The 14,606-nt window shown below is 40.9% G+C and overlaps 1 protein-coding gene across 6 annotated transcripts in view; it reads left to right on the top strand.

Moving 5' to 3' along the window:
• KIAA0753 (KIAA0753 ortholog) overlaps positions 1-13,734 on the top strand; it is a 65,528-nt gene extending 51,794 nt beyond the window's left edge. For all 6 annotated transcript variants that reach the window (XM_088801988.1, XM_088801987.1, XM_019743807.3 and 3 more), the window contains 4 exons: positions 496-577; positions 3,550-3,670; positions 4,141-4,365; positions 12,657-13,734. In XM_088801988.1, coding sequence (XP_088658114.1) covers positions 496-577; positions 3,550-3,670; positions 4,141-4,365; positions 12,657-12,774 — 546 coding nt within the window. In that variant the 3' untranslated portion in view covers positions 12,775-13,734. The remainder of the gene's footprint in view (positions 1-495; positions 578-3,549; positions 3,671-4,140; positions 4,366-12,656) is intronic.
• The last annotated feature ends 872 nt before the right edge of the window (positions 13,735-14,606 follow it).

Here is a 14,606-nt window from a genome sequence, read left to right as displayed (position 1 = left end):
AAAATATTATAGAGAAGACAATTTTTTGTTGCTATTTGAAAATTTAAAGATTTATCCTACTCTTGTGACTGATTTCCCCTTGTTGGGAATAACTGTTCAGACCCAAAGTGTCGGAAATGGTAGTTTCTAGCCACGTGTGGCCATGTAAGTGTGAATTAAGATTAAACAAACTACTCACATTTCAAGTGGTCAGTAGTTTGTGGCTGCTGTATTGGACGTGGCAAATATAGAACGTTTCCATCATCACAGCAAGTTCTCGTGAACAGTGCTCGTCTCTATTAGATTAACTAGATTAATCGCTTCATTTTATTTTAGACCTCACCTCATAAGCCGATCACTTCCTAGCCTGGCAGATGCCCATTTCTGGAAATTGTGTCTGCATCAGGCGTATCTGCTGAACTGTTAGCATTCTTACTAGCTCTGGTTTGTGATGAAACTAATTTTTTCTCATAAATTAAACTTTTTTTTTTTTTTTTTTTTTTTTTTTTTTTTAAGAAATACCAGGAGACAGTTCGCCAGAGATATAATAAAATCATTTATACTGATCTTCATCTTTGGATGCAGGAAGAAAAAAATGGTGAGTGTTCCCTTCCACTGTTTTCCCGAATACTATATTCTGAAAAATTTTCAAACATACAGAAAACTTGAAAAGCTTCTACAGTAGACACCCAGATGCCCACCTTCTAGATTCTACAATTAACATGTTGCTGTATTTGCTTTATCATATATCTGTTTATCCTCTATCCATCCATCAATGTTTTTTATTTTTGGATGCCTTTTAAAGTTAGTTACAGACATTAGTACACGTCATCCTATACATTTCAACATTTATATTAGCAACTAGAGTTTAATATTTATTTATGGCTCTTTTTCCTTTTGAAATAAAATTTACATATAATAAAATGCACAAATCTTAACTGTGTCATTTGATGGGATTTGATAAACAGATGCACCTTTGTTACCCAAACTCCTTTCAAAATATAGACAAATATCATCACCTTAGAAAGTTCCCTATGCTCCTTCCCAGTCAGGTCTCCACCACCCAGGCAACCACTGTGCTTTGTTTCCACTATAGATTAGTTTTGCCTGTTCTAGAATTTCACATAAATGGAATCAAACATGCATGTACTCTTGTCTAAGACTTCTTTCATTTAGCATGATGTTTTGTAGATTTATCTATGTTACTTATTTCCTATTGCCACTGGAACAAATTTAAGTTTATAACACAAATTTGGTGGTTTAAAACACAGGTTTATTCTCTTACAATTCTGCAGGTCTGAAGTCTGAAGCGAGTCTTAAAAGGGCTACCGTTGAGGTGTTGGCAGCTTCAAGGCGGCCTGCTGCCCTTGACTTGTAGCCGTACGACTGCAGGCTCTGCTGCGGTTGTCACGTTGCCTCCTCTTCTGCAGTCGCATCTTCCATGACTGCCTATTGTGAGGACACTTTGGTCACATTGAGGGCACACCCCAATAGTCCAGGGTACTCTCCTATCTGAAGATCGTTAACATAAAAGTCCCTCTGGCCAGGGAGGGGAACATTCAAAGTTTCCAGGGATTAGAAGGGGGACACCTTGGGGCCCCGTGCAGGCTGCCACGCTGTATCAGCAGTTCACTTCTTCTCAGTGCTCATTTTGTTTCCCTACGGGGTAACCATTTGTTCTCGTACCATTTGTTGAAAAGACTACACTTTTCTCCTCAACTTTTAAAAATTTATATATGTGCATTTTGGCTGCAGTTGCTAGGCTGCTATCACAATTTTGGCTGGGAAGTGTTATTCAAATTCTGTTTGAGTCATGCTTAAGTAACTGCCTTACTCAATGAAAGGAGGAGAATAAAATATGGTTAAACATTACCTCTAAGGGAATTTAAGTACGATGAGTAGTAAGGGATGTAAAGGAAATTATGGGTATAGAAGGTTGGTAACAGCAGCCTATGAGTTTGGGGTGTTGTCTTAGAAAAAGTATTCTCCACATCAAATTTTGACAGAAGGATGAACCACCTAAACACAATACTAATTTGTTCCTTTTATGTTTTCTGTAAGTTTCAAGCACTTTTCTGTGCTCATGTTTGTTCCGTCGTCCCACCAACCCCGCTGCCGCTCCCACCATCATCTTCATACGCGTATAACAGGCAAACACACGATTCTTCAAGGCCTGACTCACACGATCCCACTTGTGCCGGGTTTGCGGTGCTTTTCCTGGTGTTCCTCCTCCGGAGCTTGGCTGAGGCCTCCTTCCTTGCCTGCGAACTCCCATAGATTTCTGGCCTGCCCTGCCATGTGTAGAGCCGTTTGTAGAGGGGTCTTATCTTTCCCAGCTAGGCCACAGATTTTTTGAGGCCAGAGAGTTTGTCATATTCAGTTGTGTCCCCCACTGCACCTACCGTGGGCCCAGCACAAGGAGGACCCTTCTAATCATGGCGCAGTGAACCAGTTGGTGTCGTAGCATAGTTTGTATGGAAGAGGAAAGGGAAGGGTGGAAGGCGGTTTGTTTCACTGATGGTTTGGCCATTGGCTACAAAGTTAGGTTGCATCGTGCAAAAGACAGTCTTACCTAGAACTCAGTGCTTTTTTCTTTAAGGGCAGTTTGAATTATTAGTCACTGTCTGTGACTCTGCATAAAGTCTAGGCACATATTGAAAAGGAGCTCTTTGGAACACTAAGAACTGCAATGAGTTTTTGGACACTTTAATTCTAGAATCATGAAATCATAATAACAACCCTATGTTTCTAGTTGTTCTGACTGTATGTTCAATTGCAACCCATAACCAAATTTAAAGTGATTTTTTTGAATTGTGAAGTGTCTAATCTACATCTCCATAGCCTCTCTTTCTGTGAACAATTGAAAATTGATTGTACTCTCAGTGATATGTGTATAAAAGCTGACTTATGCAGTATTTCTGACAGTAAGAAATCATAAGCATATAAATGAGCCAGAGAAAGTTATTTGACTGAGAGATACTCTTTACCTAAGAGAAGGACCAATTCTTTTCCTACACTTGAAATGCATTTAAAATGATAAATAATCCAAAACTCAAAAGAGCTGTCAAGCCTGCAAGGTATAGTTAATAAGTTAATATTTTGACTATCATCATGCAGATTTTCCAGCAATGCCCGTAGACAAATTAAGTCAGCTAATTAAGTGTTCAGGTATAAGTGGTTTTCTTCTTTCTCCCTAATCAAACCATTTAAAGGTTAAAAAACAAACCCAACTGCTTAAAAGTCTCCTTCAGTGGGTGGCTGGATCCTAATGGAACCCACATAGCCAGGGGCTTTCACAGACCTCTTCAGGGAGTCTCCCTCAGGGCCAGCAGGGGCTTCAAAAGTTTGTTATTTCTCAAAACTGATTCCTCATTGGTTTGTTTCTTTGTAACTTTTAAATTCACCTCTTCATTTAAAATAAGCATTTTTTCCCCACTGCTCCCTCCCTAAACCTGTTATGCTTAAGAGGTGTGCATGTGACTTCCTCACAGGTACAGGCCAGTAGGACAGCTCTGAGATATACACTGACTTTTCTTTATATGCAATCATTTTATGCCTCTTCTTTTCTAGACCACAAAATCGCAGCAGTAAATGAAAGGCCCCTCTCTCCTCATCCAATCAGGATCACAAAGATAGCAGCTAATGAAGACCCAGACGTGAACATCGTGTTAGAAAAGCCCTGGGATGGCAAGTAAGTGGGGGCAGGCTCTGATCTCACTGTAGTTGGTTGCCTTTGACGGTGTTGAGTTTTATGTTCCTTCAACTCCTACAAGTCCGAGAGAAATTCTTCTGAGCAAGATCTTGCCAATCTCCAAAATGGCTTGGTAAAACAGTGTGTTTGTAAGAAGGGCACAGAGTACATTGCATCTTAAGGAGTCTCATTTTTACAGTTGAAAGCATCACATTGGCACATGCGGTTGTGCTGATAATTACTGCGAGATTTGTTGTAAATTCTTTTGTCTATGGGGCAGGAATTCCTACCGTGTAGAGGATTAGTCCAGGGAAAAGGGGAAAGTGAATGGTGATAAGAGGTTGAGTTTTGTTTGGCGTGAGAACGAAAAATGAAGCCTTTGGTTACCAAACCATCAGTGCGAATGAGCAGTTTACCTTCGATGATTACAGATGATTTTGAATGTTTTCATAATTTTTATTTGCTCTCAGTTCGCTGGATGAAAATGTGGGAACAGAGGAGAAATCGGAGAAAAGAGAAGGTCCCCTCTTGCCCCTTTCAGAGGAGCCTCAGCAGAGACAGGGGCGCGTTGCCCTCTCCGTCCCACCCGGCATGCGGGCCAGCATTGGTGACTACTGCGGCCGTTTTGAGCAGTACCTCCGGATGGTGTCTCATGAGGCCGTGGGCTCCTTCAATCCTTGGCTGATTGCTGAAAGGTCAGTGAAGTGTGATGTGCCTCTGGTTAGGAACCAAGTGCCAAATATTAACTGATGGAAGGGCTGGAGAAAAGACTGGCCGAAGTCTCGTGCTGGGCTTTCAGGCCCTGGAGTTCGTTTCAGTGGTTGCTTTTGGGCTACTGGCCAGGTTTCTCTGCGGACTACCTTTGTTCAGGTAGAAGAGACTGTAAAACAGCCTGGGTGATGCCACCAGAAGGAGTGTTCTGCAGCCTCCCCTTGGCAGGCAGAAGCCCAGTAGTCAAGTCAGGAAGGATTTCCTGTTGCTGTTACGGAGGGCTATGTCCACCAAAGACCACGAAGTTCACTGGGCCAGGAGCAGTGGTGTGCTGAAATCTTCACGGTCGGGACAAACGCACAGAGGAGTGGCCGACCTTGGGACTTGGCCACATCTTCTTTAACCCTTCTCCTTCCGAGGGTCACCCCCCTGAGAAAAGTCGTTTGGTGGAGTCGTAAAACACAGTCCTACTGCTACCAAATTTTTGAAACTTGGATAACCTTTTTTTATGTAGTTAGTTGAAAAATATGTGTAAATTCCTTCTTTTTAAGTAGGGCCCAAATTTAAATTCCTTATAGGTATCACTTTATTACGAACATGCAAATATGTTTCATCCCTAAGCCAATAGTATATACTGTGATTCCATTTCTTTCTTGAACAAGTTTTAAACATATTCCAGGAGTTAATAATTGCCTCTTTTTTATTTGCTTACTCTTTTATCTGTTTATTCTTTCCCCACTCATTAGCCAACACCTCTCAATGTAATTTTCCCCTTGATCAGGTAGATACTGTCAGTTAATCCCTGTTTCTCACCCCCACCCCTACTCTTTCCCCTGAGACCCTCTCTCCTACCCATCTGGCCCAGCAGCTTTCTAGATCTGCGTGTGGCTTTGCCCTGGGACTTCCTTCTTCACCTCCCTGGATGTTAGCTTACCTCCTTCCTGTGTTAGAATCCCTGTTTTCCCATGCCTTTGTCTCCTCTTTCTTGGTTTACTCTCTTATTTTAATGGAGCATATCCTGCTTTGCGTATTGGAGGAAATTTCTTGAGACTTACATGTTTGAAAGTGTCTTTGTTCTGTCTTCATACTTGACTGATGATTTGACTGGGTTTAAAATTATGGGTTTATTACTTCCAAAGAATATATACCTGCCTTCATTTGCAGGGGTAAAGGAGGGATTGTCACTTAGCTGCCAGGAGCAGGGGTGGAGACCTATCAATCTAGTTGCTCGTTCTGCAAATTTTCAACCCGTGCCCTCATTTTCTACCCCATGCCTCACTCCACTTTCATGATTCTCAGTACTCTTTCTTCCTGAGTCTTTCTGATGCTTTGTGAGCCAGACCAGCTTGCTTTTCCTTGGCGTCTTCCTCTGCAGACTCCTAGGTTTCACCTCTCTCTGTGCTGCTGAATCACTTAGGATTCTTCTGTGTGCTTTTTATCTCCTGAAAATCTTGGACATTTCTCATCTGTTTTTTGTCTTTTTCACCTTGTAGATTTATGTATGCATTTATCTACTTCCTTGCATTTTAGCGGAGGTTTGGGTAAGATCGGACGTAATCGCTTATGTTCGGTCCCTCAGGTATAACCTAAACTCCTGAGCCTTCTCTTTATATAAAGTGCCCTTCGAAGCATACGAGACCTTTTGTTCTGGTTGAGATACATCATTATTTTGTGGGAGAAGATAATAGGTAAACTTGACTTGCTTCAATGTGTGAACACGGAGTCTGTAGCACACTCACTTGTTTCCCTGCTTGGATTGGTTAGGCTCACTGGCATATTGGGAAATCCAAAAACAAGCTAAGGAAGGTAGATTGTCCCTTGTACATTCTTCCCACTTGATAAATGATACATTTTGTTCCTAGTTGTTTTGTTGATGTAGGGAAAGCTTTCTCAGCCTACAAGGAATCATAGGTTAAAGTGTGGAAGACAGAGCTGTTAAAATATGCCTGGGTTTTTACAAATGTTCTCTTCCTCTGCTATCCTTTGGTCTTCACATGACAGTGCATCTGAATTTTCTAGCTTTGTTTTTGATCTCTCTTGTTTTTGTTTCTGCTTTGAGTGTTTTAAAGGGAGAGCTGTATTGATTAGATCTGGAAAATTATCCTAAGACAGTCGAATTCATCTAATAGCCTCTTGTGTGGGGAGCGCTTAGATGAATTCTTTTTTTCTTTTAATGTCTCCATTTCTCTTTACACCTGAGGAAAAGCACCGTTCCATTGATCAAAGGGAGCAGATGATATAAACTGGATGTAAATAAAAGAGAGATTGTGAAAGGAAAGGCTTAAGGTAATGCTTTGGAAAACAAATTTTTAAGGCTTCCAGGTTTGAAAAACAAATCAGGAGGCTTCTGGTTGAGAAAGACATTGAACATATGTATTTATCTGTATCCCTGTGTAATGATATGTCACTAAAAGAAGAAATAAAAGGCATGAACCTGTAAGTGACAGCAAACAAAAATTTTGGAAGCCATAAAGCAGTTAGACAAATAGCAAATGACTTAGTAGAGCAAAGACTGTCAAGTGCCTGACGAGGGTGAAGCCAAGAACCAAGCTGATTTACATAAAGGAACATTGGTGAGACTCAGAACGAGAAGCACCAGATGCTTGTAAGGCCTGGGTCCAAGTGAGGTAGAAAATGGGGCCTTGGGTGAGATTCACATTCTTGAATATAGCACAGAGGTAAGATGAGCAGACATTTGACGAAAGCATGAGAGACTCACGGCTTCTTATAACTGAGAAAAAGAAGCCAAGACAGTGCAGGAAGGGAGAAGAAAACATTAAAACAAACTGAAATTAATATTGTCAGAGAAATAAATGGAGCTATTATACCATGAAACAAGAACAGGACACTATAAAAAAGAAACTTTTAAAGAATAAAACAAAAGTTCTTAGAACTTAAAAATATGATGGCTAAAATAAATTCACTAGAAAGATTCAAAGAAAATAGCCAGATCTCTCAGGTAGTAGAATAAAAAGAAACCAGGAGATAGATAATAGGAAAGATTTAAAAAACTGAAGGATCATTCTAGGAGATCCAGTGTCTACATCAGCTCTGGCTGTCACAACAAATGCCATAGGCTAAGTGGCTTCAACAACAGAAATTTGTATCTTACAAGTCTGGTGGCTGGGAAGTCAGAGATCAAGGTGCCGGCCTGTCTGGTTGGCAGGAAGCCATTTTCTCACCATGTTATTACATGGCTGAGAAGAGAGATCAGCTCTCTTGTGTCTCTTTTACAAGGGCACTAATCCCATTTGTGAGGGCTCCACCCTCATGACCTAATTACCTCCCAAAGGTCCCACCTCCAAATACCATCACATGGGGGATTAGGCTTTAAGGTATGAATTTGAGGGGTGGGGGGGGGGGGGGCACACACATGTTTTAGTTCATAGTAAGCACAGCTGAAGAATAGGAGTTCCAGAATGTGAGAAGAAGGTAAAAGGAGGAACGGGAAATTATCAAAGAAATACTGTAAGAAAAATTTCTAGAAGACTGTTAGTCTCTAAATTGAAAGAGTTCATCAGTTGTCCACTGTAAGTTCATGAGTGAATAAATAAATAGAACAGAACACACCATGACACATCATTATGAAAAGGAAATCTGAGCATCCCAATGTAAGGAAAAGATGACAGAAGGTTCCAGAGAGTTAAAACTGGGCATATTCAAATAATCAGAGTAAGAATGGCATATTGTTTCCAGTAGCAACACTGCTAGAAGATATTAGAGCACACTTCCAAAATTTGACCTAGAATTCTGTGCTCAGTTAAATTATCAATTAAATACAAGGGTAAAATGAAGAGATTTTTAGGTACGCGATGTATCCAAAAATCTAGTTGCCCTGTACTGTTTGCCAGTAAGCTGCTGGAGGATGCACGCCACCAATACAGGGTGTACATTGAGAAAGAGGAAGACAGGATTTAGGGAACTGAGGCTCCAACGTGGAACTTCCAGAAAAATGGCAAAAGCTATTTGCAAGAGAAGAACTTTTCAGTGAGCATAGCTAGAAAGCAACTAGTCCAGATTGGAGTCGGAGGACGGAGGACTCCAGGAGGAGTGGCTCCCAGAGGGGGAAGGCAGGGAAGGAAGATTAATAATGAGGAGAAAACAGATACAGTATTTAATGTGTTTGAATGTGTTGGGAATACCTTGGTGTTTCATAGTATGATGATTTCATAGTACAGAAGAATTAGTGATAGGAATAAAGAACGCAAAGCAAATATAAAAACAAGGTAATCACTTCTGTTTCTTAAATGACGCACATGGTAATTGGGACCACTTCTTCCACTGAGGATAACTCTTTATAGAAAAGCTAGATTAAAAATAAAACATACATGCTGGAAGGCATCAGGAAGTTAACTAGGTAATGGAGAATAACTGGGGCAGGATCCTGGAGAAGGCAGAGACCCAGAGAAGACAGAAGACAGAGACTCCCCCTGTCTGGCGCTGGAGTCTCATTTCCAGAGGGAGATAGTGCCATTTTGGACGGCCTTTTCAGGTCAGAGGCCAGAGGTGGGGATTCAGGGCTTGCTGTGATGGGGGAGTTGCCCTGGTGAACTTGCCTCACTTTTGATTGGGACCCTGAGGATGGCACTCTGGAAGTAAGGGTGACGTGGATGCCAGTAGACCCTCTAAGGACTGTTCTCAGCTCCTGGTTATCTCAGTTCCTGAAATTAGACTGTGGTAATTCTAGATCATTGCCCCCCAGGCACTAGGCAGAAGCAAATGTAAGTTTTCTCTCAAAGCATATAACATCATCTTAGGACTTAAAGTATTTCTAGAATTTTCAAATACAATGGCTGCTGTATGGTGAAAAATAACCAGGCAACAGCGAGGCATGAGAGTAAGAAGAACAGACCCACAGCAGCTCCAAATGTTAGACCTGTCAGACACAGATATTAGAATAATGGTGCTGCTATGTTCATAGAGATACAAGACACAATTTGGAATTTTGGCAGAGAACTGGGAACCAAACTAAATCCAAATGAACATTCTAGAACTTAAAAATACAGTTTCTGAAATACAGAGGGATTCACTGGATGGGCTTAATAGCAAATTAGACACATCAAAAGAAGAAACTAGAGACTTGGGACATAGGACCGAAGAAAGTATCCAGAGTGATGCATGGAGACACAAAAAAGGTGAAAGTAAAGAAGAGAGAGTAAAGAGTCAAGGTCTAATATAATACGTATGTGGCTGGCGTCTCAGGAGAGAAGAGAGAATGGGTCAGAAACAACATTCAAAGAGATAATGGCTGATAACTTTCCTAAAATAACGAAAGACATTAATCCATAAACTCAAGAAGCTCTGATAGCCCCAAGCAAGAAAAATAAAAATAAATCCATACAAAGGCATATCATAGTGTTGTTGAAAAATCAAAGGTAAAGAGAAAATTTTAAAATCAGCTAGAAGAAGTAAAAAAGAGAAACAGAAACAATGGAAGCTGGAAGAACTGGCATATCTTTTAAAGTTCTAAAAGAAAAGAACTGCTAATCCAGAGTTCTAAACCCAGTTGAAATACATTTCAAGAAGGATGGTAAGAGGTTCCAAATAAAGTTGAGAGAATTTATTACCAGTAGACCTTCACAATAGGAAATATTAAAAGAATATTTTTTAGGCAGAGCAAAAACAGTCACAGATGAAAGGTCAAAAATATAGGAAGGCATGAATTGTTTAGAAGGTCAATATGTAGGTAAGTGAATATTGACTGTATAAAAACAGTAAGTGGACGTCTTCTGGGTGTGTGTATAAAACACAGAAACAATGGCATGTAAGTCAGGAAGATGATAAATAGAGTTGGTATTCTGAGGTCCTAGCATCGTCTGGGAAAATGGTAGGAATATCAATTCACGCTGGATTTTAAATCAGGGATTCTTGTAATCTAGGGCGGCCACTGAAAGAATAGTAGAAGAGTGTATAACAGCCAAGTTAATAGCAAAAAAAGAATGCAATGAAAATTCAGAAAATCCAAAAGAAGGCAAGGAAGAAAAGAGAACAAACAAATAAAAAATACTTAGTGTTTTAGTAGTAGAAGCTCAAATATATCACCTGTATTAAATGAACGAGAACTATACATGCCATTTAAAAGACAAAAGATTGTCAGAACAACCAAACAGCTGGGATGGGAGTGGGTAGAGGGACAGGAGAAGCGGGTGAGTGACACTTACCTGCATTTACCTTTTCTGTTCAATTCTGACTTTTGGAACCATGTTCATGTTTCCTCTACATCCCTCCAAATCAACAGGGACGGGGGAATTGGAATACAAACAGAACCGTAACTGTGCTTCCAATAAACAACATAGTCATTTTTCAGTGAGCAGAGATAAAGATAGCTAAAGGGAGCAGGGACAGATAAGAACTGGTCTAAGTAACTTTTGAACATGATACAATGACTCTGTGCCCTCTGGCGAAAGACAGAAAGAATGTAAAGACATGCTAGATTCTGGTGAGTAGATTTCTTTTACTCGGTGGCATAGGTTAACAATTCTAAAACTACTTTCTCTATATTTTAGGATTGATCAAATATGTAAGCGTGTTATGAATCATGAGAGCCCGGTTTCTGTGGGAAGGATAGAATGAATCCTCTGTGCTGAATTGGGACTGGGGGTATTATGAACTTCCACTTTTTGATATAGATATAGCATGGGGTGTGTGTGTGTGTGTGTGTCTGAGTCTATCTGCCGAGAGGGCCTGGAGGCAGTGAGCATGTTTAGTACCCAGACCTTGGTTTCTAAGTACTATTTTCCATGAAAAGGTAACCGGGGCTTTTTGGAGAAATGGTTGATTCCGAGACAAGGGCTGGGAAGATGTCAGATGAGCCTGAAATATCATGTTGTTCCAGGAAGGAAATGCTCAGAGAATGAAGGGGACATGGAAGGAGGACCCAGGAGCCAGCTTGCAGGGGCTCCTATTGGCCTATCTGGGACATTTTGTGTATCAAACTAAGTCATAATAGTAATGGATTATAAACTACTGAATAAAATAAGAATCTGTAAGGCCAAACCTGTGTGAGGGAGTGAGTGAGTGGGTGAATGAATGAATGAATGAATGAATGAATATATGAGTAAAGGAGGAGGGAAAGCTCTTCATTACAGTAAAATGCCAACTATTAAATAGAGAAGGAAGGATGGAATTAGAAAATCAGTGTTGGCAACCCTGTAATAATTGATTCAAGCAAGTTTGATGAGAAACAGGGTATTTACATAGTCTCACAGTATCTCTCCACAATATATTTAATTACAAAGGGAAAACAGTAACTTTACAAAGGGAGAAACCTGGCCGACATCACTGTAACCAAGTGATACAAGTTAACCTCTTCAGTTGTAAGACAGAAGCACTGAGGAGATACGCTATCCCTTCTGTGGCATTTGTTCCAAAAATGGAAAACCTGAATCTGACCAGGAGGAAACATCAGACAAACCCAAACTGAGGGATATTCTACAAAAAAAAAGACCTTTACTCTGTAAAAAAAAGATAAGGTCGTGAAAGACAAAAACTGATGAACGATTCCAGATTAAAGGAGATTAGAGACATGACAGCTAAATGCGACATGGGGACCTGGGTTGAATCCTGGGCTAGAAAAAGTTTTCTTTTAAAGGACATTATTTGGACAGTTGGCAAGATTTAAAAAAGGTCTATGGGTAAGATTAGGTAGTAATAGTATTGTATCGATGTTTATGTTAAGATTTTTATAATTATCATGGTTATTTAAGAGAATGTTCTTGTTTTTAGAAAATGTACACTGAAGTACTTGAGGGATATCAAGTCTGCAACTTACTCTCAAATAGTTTGGAAAAAAAGTTGTGTGTGTGTGTGTGTGTGTGTGTGTGTGTGGAGGGAGGGAGGGCGGGAGGGGGAGAGAGAGAGAGAGAGAGAGAGAGAGAGAGAGAGAGAGAGAACCAGAACACAAATGTAGAGTCTCTTGCCTCCTGTCCCATAAGGAAGGCACACACACATCCCCTCTGTCAGGCAGTTAGACCTGCGCTGTGTCGCAACTAGTTAGTTCTGGTCACCTTTGGTTTCAGCCGTCTCAAGGGTGAGTTCCAGCCCGTGTATAGTGAAAGCCTTCCCTCCAGCCTGACTTTGGGATCTAAGCGTCTCCTAATATCTAGGAGAGCAAGGCCTCTCACCTTTTCTTCTTCAAAAGTATCTTGGCTGTTCTTGGCCTTTTGAATTTCTGTTTAAATCTTAGAATTGACTTGGTAGGTTCCTCAGCTGAGTAAAAGAATGGCTCCCGTATTGAGCTGCGTACCTTTCTGTAGCTGTGCTGTTTGTCTTCCAGCTTTTCAGACGAGCTGGTCGAGGAAGCGCTGGGAGTCGTGGCTGCTGAACTTCAGGATGTGTGTGAAGATTACGCAGAAGCAGTCTTCACCTCAGAGTTCTTGGAGGCTGCTACGTAAAGGCTCTCCAAGATGGGGGCCCCTCATGTCCCACTGGAGAAGGGACAGCACCGCACTTTGTTTCCAGGCCTCAGGAAGTCTTTGTCTTCAGCTCTTCGCCCAGGCCAAGGAGGTGCTGACTCCTGCAAGGAAGGAAATGCCCTAAGGTCGTCCTTACTGCGTTTTCTCACCCCACAGCAATGGTTCTGGTCGTTAGTGATGGGCAGTGTGTTGCATTTATCAGTCCCCAGGAAACACGGATTATGACAATATAATATTTACTGAATGTATAATTTTCCTGTTGAAATATGTTCATTCCACTGCCTCAGTATGGTGATCAGAATGTTTTGAAAGGTAATAGGTATGTTTCATACAGGGATTCAAGTTGCTGTTGAACCCACGGGTGGCATTAACACCAGCAACAGTGCAGTTACTCCCTGGTCCCCTCACCTGGCTCATGTTGCCATCTTTGGCAATTTCCTGTCAGGACACCTGTCCCACAGTGGGTTATGGACTCGTGGGGAGCACAGGATTTGGTTTTGCTGCCAAACCTCTGCTCTGCTGCAGCTCATTAAAAATAGGAACCCACAACAATAAGCTCACTTTTCTCTCATGTTCACTTCCTCGGTGGCTTTTCACATTTTGAGTTCCTGAGTCTTTTATTGCCATGGCTTGACGTGTTCCGGTATACAGAACTTTTTCTGAATTCAGAGGAAGCTTGAGGACATCGGGAGTGGGCCGGGCCTTCTCTTGTGCCTGGTTGAAGGTACAGAGCTCACTTCCATCTTGGTGAGGTCAGAAGTTCCTGCATTTCTACACCACGCAGGACCCTGGTGTGGGAGGAAAAACCTGTCTGGGTGGTATGAAGGCCCCTGTGTCTCTCCTGAGAAGGGAAGAAACTTAAGAACCATGAGAGCTTGGTCGTTGAACATCTCCTAAGCCCTATTTTACCAAGAGAAAAGCCTCCGTGTTTTCAGAAACTCTGAGTTCAGAAAAAGAAAAGGAATGTACATAAGCCCACTGCCTGGAAAAAGGTTCCCTCGATGTTTTGCCTGAGGCTTGGTGAAAGAATTGTGAGGGATGAGTGAGGTGAGACGTACCTTACGGGATAATGTGAATCTTTTTTATAACGTGTAATGTCGTCATCTGGGATTTTTCTCTGAAGTACAAGAATTTCAGGTGATAATTTAAGCTGCTTGATCCCACTTATTTGTACAAAATTGATCTTCGTTTAATGTTAATGTTTTCCTGCTTAATTTTATGTAACCTCAGAATTAAAAAGGCATCAAGGGAAATTAAAGGTCTTCAATTTGAGGAGTTAAAATGTGTGCACTTGACTTGATAGGAGCATCCGTCATTGGCAGCTTAAAGTAATTTGTGTGGCAGTTTTTACTGTGCTGATTTTTAAAATAAACCCAGTATTTTAAAGTATGTACGTGTCTGTTTGAAATAATTTACATCTCCTTTTCTTCCACAAAGTGAAATGTGATTTACAGAAACCACTGAGAATACTGTTATATTTGATACGAACATAGTGGATTATTTGCCGCCCCCTTCCCCCTGAAGGAAATAAATGGTAATAAAAGCTAACATTTATTGAGCACATGCTATGTACCAGGCTTTGCGCTAAGTGCTTCCCATGTATTAATTTATTTAGTCCTCATATTATCTGTGTGAGTTGGCTACCATTATTATTCCTATTTTATAGATGAATAAAATGAGTCAATAGAAAGGGGAAATTATTTGCTCAAACAAACAAACCTATATTCAGTGATGCCACGATCATGGATTCACTTAGTCCCATAAAGACAATTGTTACAGTTTTTGAGCATTCACGCAAGTACATTCTCCTC

The sequence above is a fragment of the Rhinolophus sinicus genome, chromosome 12, assembly GCF_057876585.1.
Source record: "Rhinolophus sinicus isolate RSI-liver-muscle chromosome 12, RSI-T2T, whole genome shotgun sequence".
In the NCBI taxonomy this organism is placed as follows: Eukaryota; Metazoa; Chordata; class Mammalia; order Chiroptera; family Rhinolophidae; genus Rhinolophus; species Rhinolophus sinicus.
This window is presented reverse-complemented; position numbering and strand designations above follow the sequence as displayed.